The sequence below is a fragment of the Equus caballus genome, chromosome 12 (genome assembly GCF_041296265.1).
Source record: "Equus caballus isolate H_3958 breed thoroughbred chromosome 12, TB-T2T, whole genome shotgun sequence".
Lineage (NCBI taxonomy): Eukaryota > Metazoa > Chordata > Mammalia > Perissodactyla > Equidae > Equus > Equus caballus.
Genome location: NC_091695.1, coordinates 25,211,260 through 25,233,787, shown reverse-complemented (window position 1 = coordinate 25,233,787; position 22,528 = coordinate 25,211,260). Strand labels below are relative to the sequence as shown.

General features: G+C 46.1%; 1 protein-coding gene across 1 annotated transcript; it reads right to left on the bottom strand.

Moving 5' to 3' along the window:
- Positions 1–631: 631 nt before the first annotated feature.
- Positions 632–11,944, bottom strand: LRRC55 (leucine rich repeat containing 55). The gene is made up of 3 exons (XM_001914856.6): positions 11,411–11,944; positions 8,963–10,504; positions 632–5,004 (listed from the first exon to the last, which is right to left on the bottom strand). The coding sequence occupies exons 2-3, from the start codon at positions 9,681–9,683 to the stop codon at positions 4,769–4,771; spliced, it is 957 nt and encodes a 318-aa protein (XP_001914891.3). The 5' UTR covers positions 9,684–10,504; positions 11,411–11,944; the 3' UTR covers positions 632–4,768.
- Between the last annotated feature and the right edge of the window lie 10,584 nt (positions 11,945–22,528).

The following is a 22,528-nucleotide window of genomic DNA, read 5'->3' as shown; positions in this document are numbered from 1 at the left end:
CTGTTTCCAAGGTACACTGCCCAACCATGTCATTTCCAAAGGTGTGGAGGCAACACTTGCAAGACTCAGGAGGTTTCGAATCCCTTCTCTCTTTTCTTAACCTGTGAGAACAGAGATTGAACCTATACCAGTGATGGCCTCATTCATCCCCTAGACCATGCATTTAGATGTCCAGTTTACCTGTATTCCTGAGCTAGTGTCCTTTTGTCCATGTGGCTGGTGTCGGCCATCTCCTTGGCACACCACACTGCTTAGTAGTGCTAACTAGGCAAGCACACCCACTTGCCTTGGCATGTTTTATAGATGACCTAAGCTGTAAACACCAATATGTATAAGACATATGCTCTCTTTGTGTAATTTCAGGCACCAAAATATGCCTACACATAGGGGTGTGTGCATACAGACACACACATATTCTTTTTTGCCTGGTAGAAATATGCTTCTGTGATGTTCCTTCTACTCCCACACATGCCCCTCCATGGCTGGCACATCTCCTAATTATTCCCATCTACTCCCTCCTCATAGACCTTTTGTGTGTATATTTTGGCACACATTTTCTTGATTCTGCCTAGTTCCTTTCTCTCTCTTTTTCCCCTGCCTCCCCCCACTCCTCTTTACACTCTTTAGAAAATTTGTTAAACTATACACTCTTTATTATTAGTGTACATTTATGAAAAGTTCTTCACAGTTACAAAAGTGCATGGTTAAAAAATCATCTCCATACAAAGGTTTGTGTCTTCCCTTTCCCAGCCCCTCCCTAGCCCTCCCACCCATAGACATCAGCAATCCACAGGACAGCGCTTAGCAAAGCTGAGATCTCTGTGGATCCAGAGCTCTCGACCCAGTGCTGCGGTGAACATGATGGTGATTTACAAAGGACCTCACAACTTGCTTCCTTCACTTCCCTTTGCCTCCTGCTGGGGTCGGGAGGATAGACAAATTTCTCCAGCTTTGGGAAGATGTTCTTCTGAGGACTGGACAAATGTGTCTCTTTACACTCTTCTAGAACTGGAAAGGATGTCAGAGTGATTTCAACAAAGACATCTATGGGGAAATTGGAGGCTGTAGGTCTTTCCTGATGGTAGAAGAGAAATATTTGTCTTGGTCTATTCAAATTCCATATACCAAACTCCTTGAAAGGAGCCAGCAAAATCTAAAGCAACTCTGGGGGCCTATTGTTCAGGGTTCCCTGGGAATCTCTGTAGCAATAGAGAAACAGATGAGGGTTTGTCATAGGGTGACCAGAGACAACTGGTCCAGAGTGATGTGGTGCAGATGTGGGGTCTTTTCTAAAGAACAATTTTCTTGACCCCATTCAGTGATCATCACAGCCCTGTTGGTTAGCTAAACTTCAATATCCTCAGGCCCAGCATGAAGGAAGCTTCTGTGATGAGGACAAATCTCTGAGGGGTGGAGAACAGAGGGAAGCATTCAGGCTGTCATTAGGCTGAAGCAGACACATAGTTCTCTCTTTTTATATTTTCTGAGCAGCTATAACCTACCCCAACTCTAATGAGATTCCATCTTAGTGTATCGAATGATGCAATAGACAGCTGAGTAGACTATGTCAGAAAATTGAACTCCAGTTTCAAAGAGATTGGTCCCATATCAGTAGGTACCCAATACACGTGGACCTCATGAACAGACACACAGACTCAGAGATACCCCAATAGTTACATGTTGACTAGTCTGGAAAAAACTTAGTGAAGCCTTGTAGGAACACCATCATGGGTTCTTGGTCAGCAGGGTTGTGGGAACAGTTCCAGCCAGGACTGTTAGATGACCTCTAGAAGTGTGCCTCTAGAATTTTGCTTCTGATAGTCTGCACAAGATGGTGGTAGTGGGAGGCTGGCAAGAAGTGGAATTCCTTGGCAGTGGGGAAGTCGAAGGCTTTCCTCATTGTGCTTTAGTGAACTGCGGACCTTCCAGCAGCTGGAGAAGCATATGTTTTTTAAAAGCCATGTATCCTACTTAGAAAGGTTTGCCATTAATGGGGGCTAAATAGTCTCATTAGAAAGGATATTTGATCTCAAGGGGCATTTGATGCCTTGTTTGGTTCTACTTCTATGGACAAAAAAAGTACATATCTTAAATGTATTAACTATGTTTTAGCAAACAAGAGTCTCTAGCAGATTATCATAGATGTATATGGTGTCCTTCTATGGGAGGCTTAGCTATTTGCGTCAGGACTATTATTTCTATAAGTTCATCTCCAAATAGTTTAGGCTGTCAGACTGGCTGGTGGAGAGCAGCTCCAGTCTGCCCATTCCTGGACATAGCAGAAGAGAGCAGACAGATCTGCTCCAGATACCACAGGAGCAGGGCTCTGGCCCAGATGTTGTAAGCCAGATTCAGGGGACACGATGTTCCACTCCCAGGTCTTGCAAAGTTTCTGGGCACTCTTTTGGTTGACTAGCTCAGGGAAGCATAAATAAGGGAAGACTTCTTGGAAGATGATATGTTATGCTCCTTTATTCCTTTTGGACTGCCAGGAGGATGAGATGACACAAGCTTGCTGCAGCTGGGGGCAAGGTAGAAAGCCCCTGTTTTAATTCTCATCTAGGCCAGCCTTGCCAACGTGGTGGACTGTGCCTTAAAGTCTTCCCCTATGCTGCAGAGGTTCTCACCCCATAGCTTTCCTGCACCCTTTGTATCTCTTACAACACAACACAGCAGGCTTGAGTAGGAGGGGTTGACACAGCTTCCTCTCCAGTTTCCCAAAGCGCTTATTTTTTGCGTGACTGCCACCATGGCCGTCAGTTCTAATGTGTTGTTTACACACTGCAAGCAGGTGTCTCCTATTCAGATGTTATCTGTGCTCTTATCTGTCATATTTTGGAGGCTGTGATTTGCCCTACCGTGAGCATATCTAAATCTGCACAGCAGCTGACTTTCACTGCCCTTTATTTATTTATGTTCATGGCTGCTGAATCCTGGGGCCCCCCTACTCGGCCCTCCAAGGCAGTCTCTTCCCCGAGTACCTGGGAACACACTGGGAAGAGAACTGAGTTGGAGTTGACACTTAGGCAAGTCACACTCACTCTTGAGGCTCTATTTTCCAATCTGTAAAATAGTAGTAATGGCGTTTGGTTTGCCTCTCACACATGGTTGTGAAAAGTCAAGGAGAATGATGCCAAAGCATTTCACGAACTGTCCAGTGCTGACCAGAAATAAGGAAGATAATGTTGAAACTGATGATGAAGACGAAGATGATGACAACAATGGAGATAATTGTGCTTGGCACATGAAGTTACTTTGTTTTCGACTGACGATTAGATACAGTTTCCCTGAATGGAGCTGCCTATTGCCTTCCTTCTAGAGTTTATCCAGATAACCTTGGGTGAGCTCTCTACAATTAATTCATCTGTAAAATGGGCATGATAAAAACCACCAGGCAGTGTTGCTGTGAGAATTGAAGCAAATGAGTCAGTAGATATAAAAGTACCCAGGAGAGTGCCTGGCCCTTATTAGGAGCTTCATCAGCACTACTTGAATTTGAACTTATGTAACTTTAGCGGGAAATGTGCTGTTCCCAAACTTGAATGGGGTAGTAGAAAGAGTACAGACTTTATTTTGCTTGTTAAGTAGCGTGTGACTTTAGCCTCTCTGAGCCTTAATTTCCTCATCTGTAAAACAACAATGCTCACCTCAAAAGACTGTTGTGTGCATTAAAGGGCATTGTCTATGGAGAGAGCTTATCACAGTGCCTGACACTGATAAGTGCTTGGTAATTAATGGCTCTCTCACCCTTATGCTTAAATGGGTGAGTTCCTTAGAAGAAAGAAAGAGCAGATCCTCCTACAGTCACAACTGTGGTGGCCTTCCCCCCCTTCAGTCCTGGGTACCATCATGCTATAGGGCTGTAGCTCACAGTGCACTTTCCTGGTGAGATCCCTTGGCGTGAGCACCATGGCAATAGCAGTCCCAGGGTGCCAGGACTCTTGCTGCCCCATTGCTGGGCCTCCTGTTTCCCTCTTCTGAAGTCAAAGCTTGAGTAAGAGGCAGGAGAAAGGGATAGGAGACAGGGCACCGAAGGCATCCATCCTCAGCTTGCTACTTGTCTGGGACCTTGCCAGCAGGCTACAGTTGGTGATGTAGTATGGGGGGCAGTCAATATGAGGTGGTCTCACTTGGTAGCTGCTGGTAGGAGGCCAAGGGGGCTAACTGGCATGTGTGCATTCTCACTCTCCATAGGCAGTGGTGGGCAACACTAAGAGCTGACAGATTGAGTGTCAGCAGGAAAGTTTTGGTCTTGTGCCACTCTATACACTTAAGTTACAAAGGATTGTTCACTGTTCTCAACACACCATGCATATTATGGCCTCTGTCCTTTGCTTATGTCTGCCCTTCTTTGTATACTTGACAAAGAAGACATTTTTTGACGACCCAGTTCAAAAATCACCTCTACTCTTGCAATTCTCTTGGACTGTTCTAGGCACAGTTGATGACCCCTCCTCTGGTCTTCCATAACTATGTGCTCAGAGTGATGACAAATCACCTTAAGGGGAATAGTTTTCAAATCTCTCTCCTCTGTTAGAAGTAAGTGCCTTGAGGGCAGTGACTAGGTTGGATTCATCTAACATTCCAAATTCCTAGCACAGTGCCTGGCCCACAGTAGGAGCTTACACAAAGGTAGTTTCCTGACCTTGCTTGAGCCATGTTGAAGGCGACCAGGGCACCATGGAGCCAGAGTGGGCAGCCAGGGAGGGTGTCCGGTGGGTCAGCAGCAGTGGTGGTCAGCAGTGTGGAGGGACACCAGGCACCCATGTCAAATCTCTTCCTCTTCACTGGCCTTGCTCCAACGGTGGCAACAGTTGGCTGTGATACCCAGTAGGAAGTTGGTGGCCACGGATGCGATGGAGACCACGAAGCCCACAAACGCGATGAAGAGGTAATCGTCCAGGGTCAGGGTCAGGTGGCAGGCCTTGAAGCTCTCCTCAGTGAGGGAGAAGAGTGGGGCACCCTCGACTTCAGGGGGGCCCCGACACTCAGCCAGCTGAGAATCTGCAATACAGAACCCAGGAATGGTGAGGTACCTGGTGGAGAAAGAATGAAATGGAGAGCCGCCACCCCTCCCAGGAGAAGTTGATTTTTTTATTGAATTTCTTCCATGTGCCCAAAACTATACTTACCTTCTTTAGTACCCTCAACAACCCTCAAGGCAAGTATTTTTATAGATGTGGAGATCACTGCTTGGAGAGTTTAATAACTTGCCTAAAGTCCAATAGCTACTACTAGTGGTAGATCTGGGGGTTTTGTAGGACATCATCATCTCTTACAATAGACTCCCAACTGGTTTCTGGGCTTCTGCCCTTAACCCATCTCAACACAATTGGCTGAGTGGTACTTTCAAACCTCAAGCCCTATTATGTCACTTTCTGCTTGAAACCCTCCTCTGGCTTCCTATCTTCCAGAGATTCAAAGCCAAGGTCCTCAACATGGGCTACAAGAACTCTTCCCCAACTCTCCCATTCTACTCCTTATTTACTCTGTTCCATCCATGCACATCTCTTGGTCATTCCTCCATCACCCTGAGCATGTCCCCTTTCAGGGTTGGAGGGGGTGCCTTTGCATTTGTACCCTTCTGAAGATTCTTCTCCCCTGGATCTCTGCATAGCTCAGTCCTTCACTTCTTTTGGGACTTGGCTCAAATATCACCTTATTAGTGAGGCCTTCCTTTATGATTCTATATAAAACAGCAACCCCCAACTTCACCTTTCTCTAGGCAGGCTCTATCTTGCCTATTCTACCTAATTTTTCTCCATTGTCTCTATCACTGTCTCAGAGTTTGTTCATTATCTGTCTCTTCCCCCTTGAATATAAGCACCTCCCATGGCATCCTCAGCATCGGAACAGTGTCCTGTCCATGTAAGTGCTCAATTAATCTTTGTTAAATGATCTATGAATAAATGACTCTGTCAAACTCAAAAGCATTGGGTCTTCCTACCACCACATGTGGCTTTTCCAGATACACAGAGTGTAGAGTTAGGACTATGGGTCTAGAGCTACTGGCCTGAATTCAAATCCTCTCTACATCCCTCCCTATTTGAGTGATTGTGGGTAAGTTATTCAATCCCTCTTTGTCTTGGTTTCTTCATCTGTAAAATGAGGATAATACTAGTCTCTATCACGTAGGGTTGTAGTGAGGATTCAATGAGTTAACATATGAAAATGATATATTCTTGGTCTATAATAAGTACTATGTAAGTCTGCATGTTTATCATTATCTTAGGTTGGTCTCTCTGGACAGGTCAGTGGGGTCCTATTCTGCACACAGACTTCTGTAGGAGGGGGCTTTTCCTTCAGTGGGATTACTGTTCTCTCCATCATTGATGGCCCACCCCATCCTTCCAGGGACACTTGTACAAATGCATTATGGTTGTCAACGGTTTTGTCTTACTCTGCCTTGGAAGTTAGAGTGGATGCAGGTAGCAGTTCTGTGTGCAGTGCCAGGCACTGGCTTTTGAGCAGTCAGCCATTCCATTGTTCAGTGTATAAATATTAGTCAAGCTCTCACCTTGGGCAAATCCTTTTTACCTTTCTGGCTCTCATGAAGAAAGGGGATATATGAGAAGGGGTGATCTTACCTAAACTGTCCAAGAAAGTCAATGTGAAGGAGTTTTCTAAATTATGTGGTGCTTAAATGCTATTTATTCATTCTGTAGTTATTGAGAGCAAAGAATAAAATGAAGACTTGGATTGACCCTTTGCAGAAATGGATGAGCATTATTCTCCTTAGAAATGGGGAGTCAGTTTCAGAAGGAGGATGCCACCTGCCCCAAACCCCAGGTTGAGGGGTCCCTATAGGCTGTATGCACAGTACTCCAGACTCTTCCCAGGAAAAGATCGTGTCTGGACTTGATCATCAAGGGGCTCTTCTCTTGGAACTGAAAGATGCTGAAATCCAAAGTCTATTGTGTGCCTGACTGGGGTGGTGGTGAGACAATATGAAGCTGGTGAATGTGGGCAAATGGTATGGACCAACCAGAGGAGGCTCTGAGCGCGATTGGCAGGACCCCACAGGAGTGCAGGATGGGAGCTCAGTGGCTGACAAAACTCTCTGGTAAGTCAAGGAACCAGTCTTGAAGTTGAGTTATATCCCAAGGGCACCCTTAGATCCCTCTTTGTTGGGATTTGTCCAAAAACCACAGATAGTGAGAATCCCATGAAGAAAAAGGGAGGAAAAAGCAGAAAAAGACAGAGAAGAGGATCGCCCAGTTCAACCTCCACTGGCCAGTTCTTTGTCCCCAAGAGAAAATATCCTGGAGAGCGCAATGTGGTGCAAAGTATATTCTATGGAGGGACAGGGAACCTGAGTTTCTAGCTGTGGCCTGTTTGCTTTCTCTCTGTGAGCTTGTAGACAGTCACTTTCCCTCTCTGGAGCTCAGTTCCCTCAGTTGTCCTGAGTGAGGCTGCACTGATGGGATCTTGGACCCATCTCCCAAGCGCTGGGAGTCTGTGGTTCTTCTAAAGATCTTCTTCAGGCATCACAGAAAAGGAGGAACCCCTAGGTATGGTGGAAGCTTAGCGCTCCAGAATGCCCTTTGTCCTTAGAGCACAGGAGAGAGGGGAGGAGGTACAGCTTGCAAGGGTTGAGTGAGTGGGGAGATCACTCCTGGCAGCCTCCCCCTCACACCCCCTACCATTACCCCGTCTCAGTCCCCAGCTATTTTGGTCCCAGAGAACTTCCTCCCACAGCTCTGTGGAAACACTGGAATCGTGACCCACAGCCCCCCCAGACTATTTTGGTCCTGGGCTCCCCACTCTGTCCTTTTCTCCCTCCTACCTCATTCAGCATTGCTTCTTCTGAACACACTCTGAGCCCAGGCTCTGGGAAAGCCCCTGGGCTAGTGCCCCACTTATTCCTGTCACTCTACTGCTGGAGGATTATGCCAAGACTCAGTGCTGCCACACTGGAGTGCTGGTGACTAGGGGGGACAGCTGAACATTGACTGCCTCCGGGTCAGGCTTGGGCACCACTGGGTGAGGCCAGGGCCCAGCAAGCCTGTGTGATTCAGGCTCCTTCAGTTCCCAGTCTACCTCCAGGTGGGATTGGCTAGTCAAATGCCACCTCCCATTTTCTCTTCTCAGCTCCCTATCCCATGCCCAAACCTTGCAGAACTCTGCTGAGGCCCTTTGGCCAGCCCAGAACTCAGGCCTTGACTCTTCCTCTTAGCCTAGAAACTGACTCTTCGGGATATAGTCAGAGGGCAGCCAGACTGCCAGGGTACGAATCCTGGCTTCAACACGTAGCGCCTGTGTGGCTTTGGGCAAGTTACTAAACCTTTCTGTGGCTAGGTTTCCTCCTCTTTAGAGTGGGGACCTCTTGTGAGGAAAAAATGAGTTAAAATATGCCATATGTTTAGAATAGGGCCTGGCAGATAGTAAGTATGAAAATAGTGTTAGCCATTTCTATTTCTTCAAGAATTTTGCCAGCACTTAAAACACTTAAAAAGCAGTCTGGAGGAGTAGAAGTCAAATAAACTTGGGTCTTATCCATGACTCTGACACTTTCTAAATGAGCCACTCTGGGCAAGTCGTTCCATTGTTCTAAGTCTTAGTTTCTTCACCTGTAAAATGAGGATAATAAAAGCTGGGGTCCAGTGAGGTAATGCATGTCAAGTTCATAGGTCATGGTGGAAGCTCAATAAACACAGACTGTTATTGGCTATTCTTACTTGTTTAGTATCTGTCTGCCTCATTAGGTCATAAGTGCCACAGAGGCAAGGGCGGTGTCTGTTTCATTAACAAAGGGGTCTCCGGCACCTGGCGTGCATAACAAGGACTCGACACTCACTTGTGGAGTGAAAGAACTGACGTACGGAGAGGTGAGCACAGATCAAGGCAAACAGTAGGCACTCAAGATCTCTAAGTCCATCCCTCTTTTTTGGAGCCTTTGCTTTCAGTGAGACAAGACCCCTTCCACCCCCCATGGCTACCTGTTCCTGCATTCCTTCCTTACCTGCTGTGCAGCGCTGGATCCGGTTCCGTAGCCACTTCAGCAGGGGTTCCATCGTGCAGCCGCACACCCAAGGGTTGCCGCCGATCTGCAGGGTCACCAGGCCAGGCAGGCCCTCGAGAGCCTCGAGGCTGAGGAAGGCCAGGCCCCCGTAGCTGAGGTCCAGGTCTCGGAGCTGCACCAGGCCCTGGAAGGCCTGAGGGTGCACTCTGCGCAGCCACGGGTTGTGGCTCAAGTCGATGTGCACGAGCCCATGGGCTTCCCTGAACATGTCAGCCGGCACATGGCTGAGGTTGTTGTAGCTCAGATCCAGGTGTGCCAGGCGCTTGGCATGGAGGAAGAGGCCCGGGGGCAGCTCCATCAAGGAGTTGTTGCGTAAATCCAGCACTCGGAGCTCCATGTAACACGTGAGGTAGCCGGGCGGCACAGCTGCAATGCGGTTGTGGGCCAGGCTGAGGTTGTGAGTGTCCCTTGGGAGGTCTGGGGGCACGGAGAATAGCCGCTGGCTGCTGCAATCCACCACCTGGTTATGGCATGTGCAGAGGACAGGGCAGCTGGTGCCAGCATCCGAGTGCATCACCCCAGCTGCCAAGAAGAGGGAGACCAGCAGCACGGTTGGGCAGGACGTCCCAGGCCAGGGCAGCTTGGACCAGGTGTCACCCATCTTAGGCAGCTGGCAACAGCAGTGCTGAAGGGAGCCCATCGGGGCTGGGGCTGTGTCCATGGAATCAAGAGTCAGTGGCACTGGAAGCAGCTACTACAGGGAGAAGAGCCCTGGAAGGTGGGGCTTCTGAGCACGTGGTATCATGGCTCAAGTCTTTCCCAGAGCCTCTAAGCATCAGAGGGCTCCCTAGGTGAGATCCACAGGAAGTCCCCTTTGGAGCCTAGAGGGCAATAAAGCCAGTCGAGGTCCCCCAGGGTCTGCAAAGATGATCAAAACTTGAAAAAGGAAGGAGACAAGGATGGGGCTTGATCAACTGCCAGCAAGTTGAGGAAGGGTCCCTGCAGATGTTTTGTGTCCCTCTCACCCATGACTGCTGGGTGCTTCCTTTCTGTACTAGGTCTGAGAGGTGGGAGAGGGGAGTAAGGACATGAAAGATGCCCTGTAAAGGTCCTGGCTCATCTGAAACACCTCGAGCCCTGCCCCAAGTCTGAGACTGATTAGGAGGCCAGGGTTGCATATGGGTCTCCAGCATTCAAGGTCTCAGAGGCCATTTCTCCTGGTGGCCCAATGGGCTCGAGTCCAAGGGGGACCTGGGGTGAGCGTTTTGGGCAAGGAGCCCTGGGGGAGGTGGGTCTCCATGAAACTCCTGAAAGCCTTAGTCCTCAGCCTCAGTGTTTACTGAAATCCCTGGAGAGGCTCTTCTTTCCCCAGGGAGGGGAGGACTCCAAGTGACACCCACTGTTGACCACCGAGTCTGGAAAGAGCCATGTGTCCTGGAGGTGCAGGATGGGGGTCAGCTAGGAAAGCATTGGCCACTTCTCCAAGCCAGGGCCTCTCTCTCAGCTGGGCTCTGTGTTCAGCACGAGGAGGCAGAATTTCCTCTGTCAACAAGGAAAGCACTCAGGCAGAGAAATCCAGTGCCCTCTCCTCCCCGCTGTCCCCTCTCCCAGGTTCCTTGCCCCCCTGTTTCTTAGCCACCAATCACAAAGTTCTCTGCTTACTGTCTCCCAGGTGTGGGCCGTGGTGGGCTCAGATCCCATCCTCACATTGTTGTCACCCACTAACCTTCTGGGTCCCCACCTGAGCCATCTTCCTCCTAGGTTTCTATCCTGGGCTGGAAACATTTTCTTCTTCTCCTAGCCCCACCCCCATCAGCACCAAACACCCCACCATTGAATAACTCTTGAGGAAAAAATGCATACACACTCCGGCTGTTTGCACACTCTTTTCAGACACACTTAGCACTCCCATCTCTCTCTCTCATGCATGTGCACATTCTGTCTCTCACACACACACATGCACATTGTTCTTCAGTGATTTCCCCACATTTTGCCCTGCCCTGTGTTCACACCTCCCCAGTTTTCTTTCCAGTTTCCTTCTGTACATGCACTCCTGCAGAGCCCCCTTTCCAGTCTGCCCCCATCTTCTTTCACCCCCAGTGCGCATCCCTAATCCCAGCATCCTTTTCCACAAATGCTCCACTCTCCTCTCTGCCCCCCCCAGCTTGAGCCCACACCCACACTTGGTCAGGCAGAGAGACAGTGCGATGACACACCCGGTGTCTTAACCCACCGTCTACCCGCACCCTCCGTGGCCCCTCGCTTCTCCCGGACTCACCTGCTGTCCTCATTTGTCCTCCCCACACCTCCTTGGTCCAGCACCTCCTCTCTTCCCATTGATTCCAGCGTCAATCCCTCCCACTGGGAAATCACCCCAGCTCCCCTTTATCTAGACTCATTTTTTTCTGAGTCCCAAGGTCTCCCACAGGCCCTTATGAGCCCACTTACTCTGTTCCAAGGACACAGTCATCAATCTGCAGCAGACATGGGTCTCCCTCCCTCATCCTGGAATCCCTGCTTGCTGCTTCAGGAGAACAGATTGCCTCCCGGCTCTTCCCCTCCCCCGGCCTCTCCTCCTCCATGGCTCCTGAATCCCCGGGCAGCATCCTTGGTGCTTTCCCGTCCTGTGAGTCCCCGTGCTGATCCCCTTCTCTTGCTCAAAAGGTGGATCAGAGAGAGGATGCTTAGAAGAAAGTTGACAGAATCCGAATGCTTCTCCCTGAAACTCAGCTGGTGCTGAGGCTGCTGGAGTGTGTGGCTTCCGCCAGGTCTTCCCCTCCCTCCTCCTCCCTGCCTCTCTCCCCCTCCTCTCTCTCTTTTTCGCTCCCTTTTTTTCCTCGAGGGCCAGGTACTGACGTTTCACTGTCTCTTAGCAACTGCCTCCACATCTCTGAGCAACAGGAGCACTGGCTATGGACCCCACCAAGATGAGAGAGAAGAGAACGAAGCAGTCGCAGAATCCAGAGCCACCCGCAGGATCCTACTGATAGAGCCTCAGGATCAAGGGGCCAGTGGGTAGACAGAGCAGGACAGGGGCGGGGATGAGGAGCAGGCAGGAGGAGAGGGCAAAAGGGCCCAGGTTGGAGTAGGGGAAAACGCATGGATCTGGAATTCGAGATGGAGGGGGAACTTAAGGGCCTCGGACCCGGAAGGGAAAATAGAGAAATGGCTTGGCATGGAAAAAGGAACTTAGTGGGGAGGTAGGGGAGAAAATGAGGGAGGCAATGAAGACATGAAAAAGAGTGGAGGGAAGGAAAAGAGAAGTGCATGTGACAAGTTTGCTCACTTGATGGGATATATCTATTCACTCCATATACAGCATCTATTTCCCTGGGTCTGAATGTATTTTGCTCACCAGACTGGGTCAGGGCTTGTCAGGAACAATTAAAGAAGGTGATACCTTTTCTGTGTTCCTTAATTATTTCTAAGTCCTGACCCCACAAGCTCTGAGAGCTTTTGGGGTGCAAACAACCAAGTGCCAGGTCCAGGTCACTCAGGTCTCTCTCTGGGGGAGTGGGAGCTGCCAGAAAAACCTTGTGGTCTTGTCCTTCTCCAGACCCCAGGAACTCTGTCTGCCATCCTGTTCCCAACTCTCCAAGCTTCCTGCTCCCTCCTACCCCAGACTGACTTCAGATAAGGGTGAAGTCCTTGCAATACCACCTCTTTCCTTGATAATCCCTTGAGCACGTCTCTAGCTGCCCTGCATTTGGAAAACCAGTTTTACCAGTTGGTTTGGTCAAAGAGCTGGCTCATTTCTTCATTTTAATAATTATTTGTTCAGAGCTCACTTTGTGCTGGGCATATAGCTTCTGGAAAGATGGATGTAGACCTTGCCCTCATAGGGGGAATGTCAGTCCTGTGTGTTCACTCTTCTGGGGAGACCAAAGTGGAGGAACACAAGCCAAGTGTTAGGTTATGCGGATTCCAGGCATTTACAAAGTTCTCAAAATCACTGTTTTCTGGAACACAATACTTTTTCTTATGTGGTCTGCTTCTAAGCACTGTCCTCTCTCCTATTAGGCTTATTTTGGATCTTGCATGTTCTACAGTGTCTAGTGCAGAGTAACGTGGTAGCCACTTCATTAATATTTATATATTGAATTAGATGAGGTAAATATGATTTGCATCGCCCCCTCCCTTAAAGAAGGGAATTCTTGTTTACTTCATTTATGAGCTTAGGAATAACATCTTGATCTTAATGTACAAAACACAGCAACACATTGAAACAAGTAATCCATTATAAACAAGGACTCAGTATAGCAAAGCTAGCATAATACCTTATTAACATTAACTGAAAAATGGTACAAAACATAGTTATCCCAATAAAGGCTGAGAAAGGTAATCAGCACATTTCAGTATTTAATGTTGACTAAAGGCACATTAAAAAATAAAGAAAAAAGAATGGAAGTTTTCTCCCTTTATATAACATCAAGTTTATGTTTATAATTAGAACCAATAATATGACTAAAGGAAAATATTTGTGACAGTTTCCTTAAAAAATAGGATCTGGGCAAGAATGCCTCATCATCATTTGAAACTAGAGTTTTCTGGCCTGTAAAATTGGGATAAGAAAAATGGCACCAAACTCATAGGGCTGTTTTAGGTTATATGAGTTGTTATTAATAAATCTATTAGAACAGTACACAGTGAGCACTGCAGATGTGTTTGTTAAAAGAACAAATAAAATAAAAAATAGCAGAATATAAAATTGCTGAAATAGTTATGCAAGGAGGAAAACAAATTTCACAAAAATGGGAAATGAAGAAAGGAAAATATCGCATCTGCAAATGATTTAAATGTATTCTTGTGCAAGATGGGTCTCAAAACCTTTAGAAAAGCCTGACTCGAGAACATTATCACTGCATGTAATGTCTTCTGTAAAAGTGAGGTTAAATGAGGGAAGACATCTTTGAAATGACTTTTTACCTGTAATCATTCTCGAAGTTAAGTATTAAACCATGGTTTCCCAAACTGGTGTCTCATGGTACACCGTGTACCATGAGAAAAATGTTCTCAGATAAGTTTGAGACACATTGTGTTAGACAAAATGAAACAAATCTGTTTATTGCAAGATTTCTCAGAGGCTTTCATTGCAAATGTTCATGGTGACTCTCCAAGGGGAAGGGTTGGGGAAAGATGTATAATATCCAGCATGACTCTTATGCTGGGTGGCTGCTGCTCCCTTTAGCAAAGTGACTTTCTCCGCACAGCAGCTTTGCTATGATGATTGAATTTTGAACTCCAGTGAAATGATAAATTATTACATATCATGGCCTTTCGGAGTCTCTTGGAAGTTATTGAAACTGTGACTGTTCAATTAGGAAGGTCAAGGATTTATTCTACTGGGAAAATACACAGAAACTAATCTAAGAATTGTAGATACAAGTGAGTTGAAAACCATTTTCCTTATTATGATTTCTTGACATACATGGTAAATTAGTTGTAATAATGACAGAAAACATTTAAATATGTGAGAATTAATTTAATCTACCACGAAAGAAATTTATTCAGGGAAAATTATGAAACCTTAGTAGAATGAAGATACAGGAAGAAATGGAAAGCTAATCTCTTTAGTTGCTAGAAACATTTAAAAATAGGAAAGATGACTCTGCTTTCTACATTACGATAATTTAATGAAGCGTGTAGCAGAATCTTGTAAACTGAAGGAAAAATGGGCAAGAATGCACAGCTGAGGTTAATAAAGAAGATGACAGTAATGGGAAATGTTTAAAAGTAATGATGGTGGACTTACCTAACTAAAAGATTAAAAAAATATATAGTAAACTGAAAATCATTTAATGGCACGACTCAATATTTGCACTTTGGAAAACGACCATGGGATAGACTATACTTTGAGAAAGTGAGTCTCACCAGCAGAGTACACAACACGAGAAGTGGGAAACAAAACCACAATGTTGACGGTGATCTCAGAGTAAGAAATGTTATTGAGACATTAGCGCCATACTTGATTTTAATATATTAAAGAAATTCCAAATAGTCCAAAGAATTAAAGAGAGAAAGAAGCAATAACAAAATGTAAATAAGGAAGAGATCAGAATAGCACATTTATCCTAGCCATGGAGAGAAGATATTTTTCTGTGTATTGAGGAAATGGAGAATGTTATTAGTGCCAAAATGGCTTTTGTCAAATACTCCACACTGAAAGACAAAAGGTTTCAATGAGCCAAAAAAATGATAAAATGAAATCAGAGAGAAAGGAAAGAAATCAGTGGAAAAATAGATTTTAGACATAAGTGATTTGAAATCCATGCAAAATACACTAAGAAATGCTACAAATAGCATTCTTATGAATTGATATAATACATAAATTTCTCTGATGCAAGTTTGGAAAAATAAAGCATTGTATATGTTAATTATACCTCAATCAAAAACCCCAGAGAAAACCCAAAACATTGTGGTAGGCAAGATTATCAGATGACCCCTGTAATGGGTAGAATAATGGTCCTCAAAGATGCTTTCATTCGAATCCCTAACACCTGTGATTATGTTACCTTATAAGGCGAAACAGCCTTTGTAGATGTGGTTAAGGATCTTGAGATGAGAGTAGCCTGGATTACCCAGGTGGGTCCAATGTAATCATGAGGCTCCTTAAAACAGAAAGAGAAAGAAGAGTCAGAGGAGATGTGATGATGGATGTTAACCTGCTGGCTTTGCAGACGAGGAAGGTGCCATGACTCAAGGAATGCAGGCAGGCTCTGGCAGCTAGAAAAAGCACGGAAACATTCTCTCCTAGAGCCTCCAGACGGAATGCAGCTCTGGTGACCCACTTTAGGCTTGTGACCTCCAAAACTCTAAAACGCTAAGTGCATGTTGTTTTAAGCCACTAAGTTTGTGGTAATTTGTTACAGCAGCAATAGGTAACTAATCCAACGCTCAAGGTTCCCATTCCCTGGTGTGTACACCTCATGTAGTCCCCTCCCCTTGAGTTTTGGCAGAATCTGTGACTATGATAGGGTAATCAGTTGACTTTGTGTTAATCAAAAGGTAGCTTATCCAGGTTTGCTTTACTTAATCAGGTGAACCCTTAAAAAGGCCTGGCCCCTTCCTGAAAGTGTATTGATGGATATTCTCCATTGTTAACTCTGAGAACTGGGGCGGGGGGGGGCGAAGGGAGTGGGGGGCGGTTACTAGGAAAGGACCTCTAGTTTCTGAGGTTGACCCCTGGCCAACAGCCAGCAAGAAAATGGGCACCTCAGTCCTACAACTGCAAGGACCTGAATTCTGCCAAGGAGTTTAGAAGATGACCCGGAGCTCCAGATGACAACACAGCTGCCAACAACTTGATTTCAGCCTCATGAAATACTTTGAGTAGCGAGCCTAGCTATGCTGTGCCAGGACTTCTGACCTACAGAGCTATGAGCTGATACATGAGTGTTGTTTTAAGCCACTAGGTTTGTGGTAATTTGTTAGACAGCAACAGAAAACTAACACAAAGGTCATGTGGAAAAATGAACAGTTTCACCAGCAATTAAATGAGTAGTTTTTTTCAAAGATTGGCACCTGAGCTAACATCTGTTGCCAATCTTTTTTTTCCTTCTTCTCCCCAAAGCCCCCCAGGACATAGTTGTAGGTCCTTCTGATCTTGCTTTGTGGGATGCCACCTCAGCATGGCTTGATGAGTGGTGCTGTGTCCACATCCAGCAACCGAACTGGCGAAACCCCGGGCCGCCAAAGCGGAGTGCCCGGACTTAACCATTCGGCTATGAGGCGGCCCCTAAATGTGTAATTTTAGAAACCATTTTGCAATAATATATTAAATGAGTAATAATAAATACATCTGGAAAATTCCACATGAAGGGTATGAGGGAGCCAGATATAAGTACACTGCCTGCAGGCACTGGGAACTCACTCAGGCACACTTAGGAAATTGCTCGCCCCTTTGATCTGGCAATTAGTAAGAAATTAGTTCAGACAAAAATATTCATAGTGGGAATATTTACAATAACGAAAAAGAGAGAAATAATATAAATGCCCAGCAACAGAGAGTGCTAAGCAAATGCTATATTAATATAGAAGAAACACCAAGGAGAACGTCCTTAACTGTGGTGCCCTGATGGGTAAGACTGCTGCCTGGAAAGTGTGTAGAATCATGTTAACTGAATAAATCAGAGCAACAATTAACTCATAGTGACCCCAGCTCATTAGCTGTGTGTCCTTGGGCTAGTTCCTTATCCTCATTTTGCTCAGTTTCCTCATCTATAAAATGGATGTGATTTTATTTATTTGTTTTTTGGTGAGGAAGATTGGCCCTGAGATAACATCTGTTGCCAATCTTCCTCTTTTTCCTTGAGGAACATTGTCCTTGAGCTAACATCCATGCCAATCTTCCTCTGTTTTGTATGTAGGATGCAGCCACTGCATGGCTTGATGAGCAGTGTGCAGGTGTGCACCTGGGATCCAAACCTGTGAACCCCGGGCTGCTGAAGTGTAGCATGCAAACTTAACCACTACACTACCACTACGCCACCAGGGCTGGCCCCTGGGCCCGATTTTAGTAGGTACCTCACAGGGCAACCATGAGGTTTGAAAGAGGTAATATATGGAGAACCTGGCACCGTTCCTGGTCCTTTATAAAGGCTCAGTGAATTAACCCTTACCATTACCGTTAGCGTCATTGTATAAAAGTGGATTGAACGCTTTCTGTTCTTGACTCTTTAAAATCTCTTGATTCAATGTGGGAGGCAATATTACACCGTGGGAGGCTCTGTAACATAGTCCCTACAGCAAGGTCTGTGGAATGATAACAATACCTGACTCAGAGTTATTGTACAAATGAAATGACCCATGTAAAGGGTGTCGTAGTACCTGGCACACAGTCAGCTCTTGACAAAACCTAACTGTTCTTCTTCTTATTATTTTGGGAGGAAGTTGTTAGAGGTGATAATGGGACCACGCCTCAAATCATAGCAATAACCCCAGCCCATCCTTTTTACTTGTGACCAGCTCACATTTTCTTTCTGCTCCTTGGTTCCTGGATCCCTGGCCCTGTTCTTGAGCTCTTTTGATGTTTGCTTCCTGCCCCTGCTTTGGTGATCCTCCACACCATCCCTTTGGAGTTAGCTGTTGACATCCTGCATTGTTCCTGAGCACTTCAGAGGGGTGTGCGTGTGTGCAGGTGGCCCAGGTGTGTACCCAACATCCTGCATGGTTCCTGACAACTTCAGAGGGGTATGCGTGTGTGCATGCATGCATGGATGTGTGTGGTGTGGGGCGACGGGAGGAGAGGGGACAAAGAGGGTGGATGTGGATACTTTGGAGGCATAAATAGTAAAATCTCACCATTCTATGCCTCAAGATAAGGTGTATTTCATATATAATGTGATTGGCAGTTGGCTCCTGTTCTCTGCCCCCCACCCCCGTCACTGACTTTGAGGGGAGGAAAACAGGGGGGGAGGCCAGGTACAGATGGGAAATGAGGGGTGGGTGGAGGGTAGCTCCTCTGTCACCCAGTAGTCTGTTGGCCAAATCTTTGCTGGAGTCATTGCCGCTGTCCTGCAAGTCCCAGGCAGCTACAAGGCTCAGAATTGTTCCTGCTGCTATAAAACCTGAGTCTCTAAGTGCTTACAAGACGTGTTTCTCCAAAAAGTTACTTTTGTTAAAATGAGAAAAGAAACTAAAATTTGTTAGGAATTGCAACTCTCTGCCCTCTTAAACTCTTATCTCTCAGGAGTTAATGCAATTATATGTTTGCCTGTCTGTCTCTGTTGCTGGACTCTGAGCAACTTGTGGGCAGGTCAAGTGCTTTGTTTATATTTTTTCTCCAGTGTCTAGTTCATAATAACCATGGAAACCTCACAAGTCTTTGCAGCATGAATGAACTAATTCACTCTTAAATGTCAGGTCAGCTGCACCTGTTGTGGGCCCCATTTGCTGGAAGTATGTTGAAGCTCTCTGGCTCAGGCAGGCTTGTGCTGTGTAAATGTCTGTCTAAGGATACTGCTCTTTACACTAGTGGTAACAGATTCTGGAGGCTGATAGAAGAGAAGTGGACATAAAGGGGTGAAGTAACAGATTGCAGTTTACACTCTGTTTCCAGCAGAGTGAGGAGGAGGAAGCAGCAGATGCTATCGCTTTGAGGTCCTGTTGAGGGAGGTCAGATTTGCTTGGTGGGAGACAGACTGGGGACCAGAGGAAAGGGTCTGACTGCTCCCTTAGTTGACCACAGTTGACCAGCATGGGGGCAGAAAGGATCCAATATACGCTGAGCAGCTATAATGTCCCATTTTACAGAGAGGATGACTGAAATCCACGCACTTATTTAACACATGTTTATTAAGCACCTACTGTATTCCAGACCCTGTCCTAGGAACTGGAGTATAGCCAGGTTCCATATACAGACAGTGTGCACCTGTATGGAATATGGGGCCAATATTCATTTTGACTGGTTGATGTCCATGATGGCTGGTGATGATGTATTTTGACTGTCTCCCTGTTGAGCAGTGAACAAAACAGGCCCTGCTCTTTTAGTGCTCACTTTCTGGTTGGAGGAGACAGACGATGAACACACACTCAGACAAATATACGGCAGGTGATGATAAGTGATGTGGAGAAAAACAAGTCAGGGGACAGTGGGAGAGGTTAGTAATTTGCCTGAGATTTCATTGCTAATATGAGGAAGAACCTGGGCTTGATGGATCTGAAGTTTGACAGCTTGACCTCTATCCTCATAGGCTGTGATGAAGAGACTGTGGGAGCAGCTGGCCATGACTCTATAGCCCTACCCAAGGGGATTCAGAAAGAGAGACCTTCTCATAAGTTGGCCATCAAATATTTATTGAGTTCCTACTCTGCACCAGGAACCATGCTGAGCACTGGAAATACAGCCTTCAAGAAAACAGGCAAGATTCCTGCTTGGGGACAGATGGATACAGGGAAAAAAAGATCTTAAATAATTATGAAGACATAAAGTGCTTCGAAAGGAGAATACAGGGTGGTCCAAGAGTGAAAAGTAGGGTTCTATGCTAACATGGGTGGTGGAGGGACCCCCCTGAGAAAGCCACACATTTGCTGGGCACATTTGTTCAGTCCTAGCTCTTTTCCCTTGTCAGGTGGTGTTCTTCATAAGCTCATTGACTGCTTTATTTTTCTTTTGAATTGCAGATATCAATTTTATTAGATAATCTTTTTCTGCTGCTACAAGCTATTTATTGTTAACATTTTGTGGCTTAGTTTTACTCCTTAGATGCTTTTATAGTCTTGCATCTCTCAGGTGAGATAAGAGCTTCATTCTATGAAATACGGATTTTAATAAACCGAGAGGCAACCATAAGGAAAACTTTATTTCTCCCGAGTCCTCTGAATATGAATCAAGAGCGCAGTAAGATGTATGTAGTGGGCCTATAAAAACAATGCTGACATGATGGCCGATAAAAATATCCAGTTGTTTCCAACTTTTTTTTATTGGCACTATTCTGGTCATTACCTATGGAAAAGGCTCTACTTAGAAACTTCCTTTGACTCTTTCTTGGTATCCTAGCTGTGTAGGGAAATTAAAAAAAAAAAAAAAAGGTTAAGAAAGCTCATTGCCTTTGAAGAGCATCACCCCTTCCTGTCTGGTTTCCTCCATATTCCTTTTTTGTGGGTTCCTAGTGGGGCTGAGTCCTCCCAAGATCTCTTCCACTTGTGATTCTGATGCTGTCCAGATACACTTAGCAGGCCCTGGACTCCACAGCCAGACCACAGAGCAGCTCCTATTACCAGCAACTGGCTCTGAATCATCCCTCTGACCCCTTCACTCAGGGCAGTCTCCTTCTCCCAGGCATCCTTAGCATTCCGGGAAGAGGATGGTAGGGGGGAGCCCAGATCCTGCCCTGGAATTTCCTGCAAAAGGAGAGCAGCAGTGTCTAAGGAAGAAGAGATGACAGGCAGGGATTGGGAAAAGCTGCAGGCTTTCTTCCCAGGCCCTGGGAAGTAAGACCTGTTTATAGGATGACTCACAATCAGTCTTGCCAAGCGAAGTTTTGACTGGAAATACCTTGGAACTGCAATGAAGTCATGCCCACCTTTGTGATCTATGCCCTTTCACTCTGCCTTGCCTGTCCACATGGATAAAGGTGCACTGTCTCTCTCGTGTTTCAGGCGTAGAAAAACTGCCACATCTGGAATGATTTATTCCTGCCTGTGTCAATGGGGCCACCATGGCTGATTTCTTCTTTTCCTCACCATTACTACCCTCACCCAGGGGTGCTGGGTTAGAGCCAGAAGACCCTGGTCAGAGCTGTGGCTGTTATTTTCTGCTTCTGCCCCTGTGGACAACAATGCGTAGCTGACGTTTGTTGTCCACCTACTTTGTGCCAGGTCCTAAGTCATGTGCTTTACACAGGTTGACTAATCCAGTTCTTACAGCATCCTTGTGAGGGAAATGTTTCTTTTCCTTTTTTTTTTTTTTTTAAATCACGGATTTTACGGATTAAAAAAAATTGAGGCCCAGATAAATTAGGTAAAGTGTTGAAAGTAACAAAGTTAATAGGTGGAAGATCTTATGACTGTCACTCATCAGACGCTAAGTTTATGTTTAGTGCTTTATATACGCCATCTTTTAAAATCCCAGAAATAATCTGAAATGTAAGCATGATAGCCCCATCCTTTACACACAGGGAAATTAAGGAGCAGAGAAATTAAGTAATTTACCTGAAGTCCCACGGCTCATAAATGGCAGAGGAAGAACTTTAACCCAGTCATCCTCCTTCCAAAGCCCAAGCTGACACTGTCTTTCTGAACCTCAGTCTTCTCTCTGTTAAGTGGGGATAAGAATACTCTTGGTTATCACACAGGGTTCAGAACAGAACATTCTCGTAGAATCTATGAAGTGGATGGACATTCATCATTTTGGTGAATGGATGTGAGGGGGAACCACTTTCCCAGGCATACCTTCCCTCTCCTGGGTCTGCTTCAGGCCTGGTGCCCAGAGGAGATGAGAGGCATGGGCATACAGAGACTGGGAGAGGTTGGGCAACAACAGCGTCTCTGAGATCTGGCACAGGGATGGTCTTTACAAACTGTGTTGGGTTTTCTTAAATATTCCAGTAGGGTTGGCCTTAGAGAAACAGAACAGTGAACAAAGCAGCCACTGGGGGCTCCTGCTTGGTTAAGGGGAAGGGGTTGTTGAGTCCACCTGTGGCCAAGCGGGAGAAATAAGTCTATGGCTTCCCCATGTGGCAGCTGGTAGAGAGGGCAAAGCGCAAGTTCCAGGGCCAGCAGCAATGGGCTGAAATCCCTGGACTGCTCCTTATCAGCTGTGTGAGTGTGGATTATCTCCCAACCCCTCTGAGCCTCTGTCTCTCTCTGTGGAAGTGGAAGAAGGTGCTTCCTCACTCAGTGAATTGCTAAGAGAATTTCATATGCGATTGAGCGCTTTATACGTGTGATGTTAATTGTCCTTCCTTTGGGTAACAAATAAGACATTCTAGATCTCCCTCACTTGACAAATTTCTAGGTCTGGCTCCAGGATCTTATGAATGTGCCCCGGGATGTTAAAGCCTCAGATATGGCAGGAGCAGAAGATGAAATAAATCCAGATGGGTTTGTTCCATTCCCATGAAAGCA

Excerpts from the sequence above, each read along its gene's own strand:
- LRRC55 (XM_001914856.6), bottom strand. The coding sequence starts at position 9,683 with ATGGACACAGCCCCAGCCCCGATGGGCTCCCTTCAGCACTGCTGTTGC. Across the intron at positions 5,005-8,962 it reads GATCCAGCGCTGCACAGCAG|ATTCTCAGCTGGCTGAGTGT; the intron begins GTAAGGAAGGAA and ends TCTGTATTGCAG.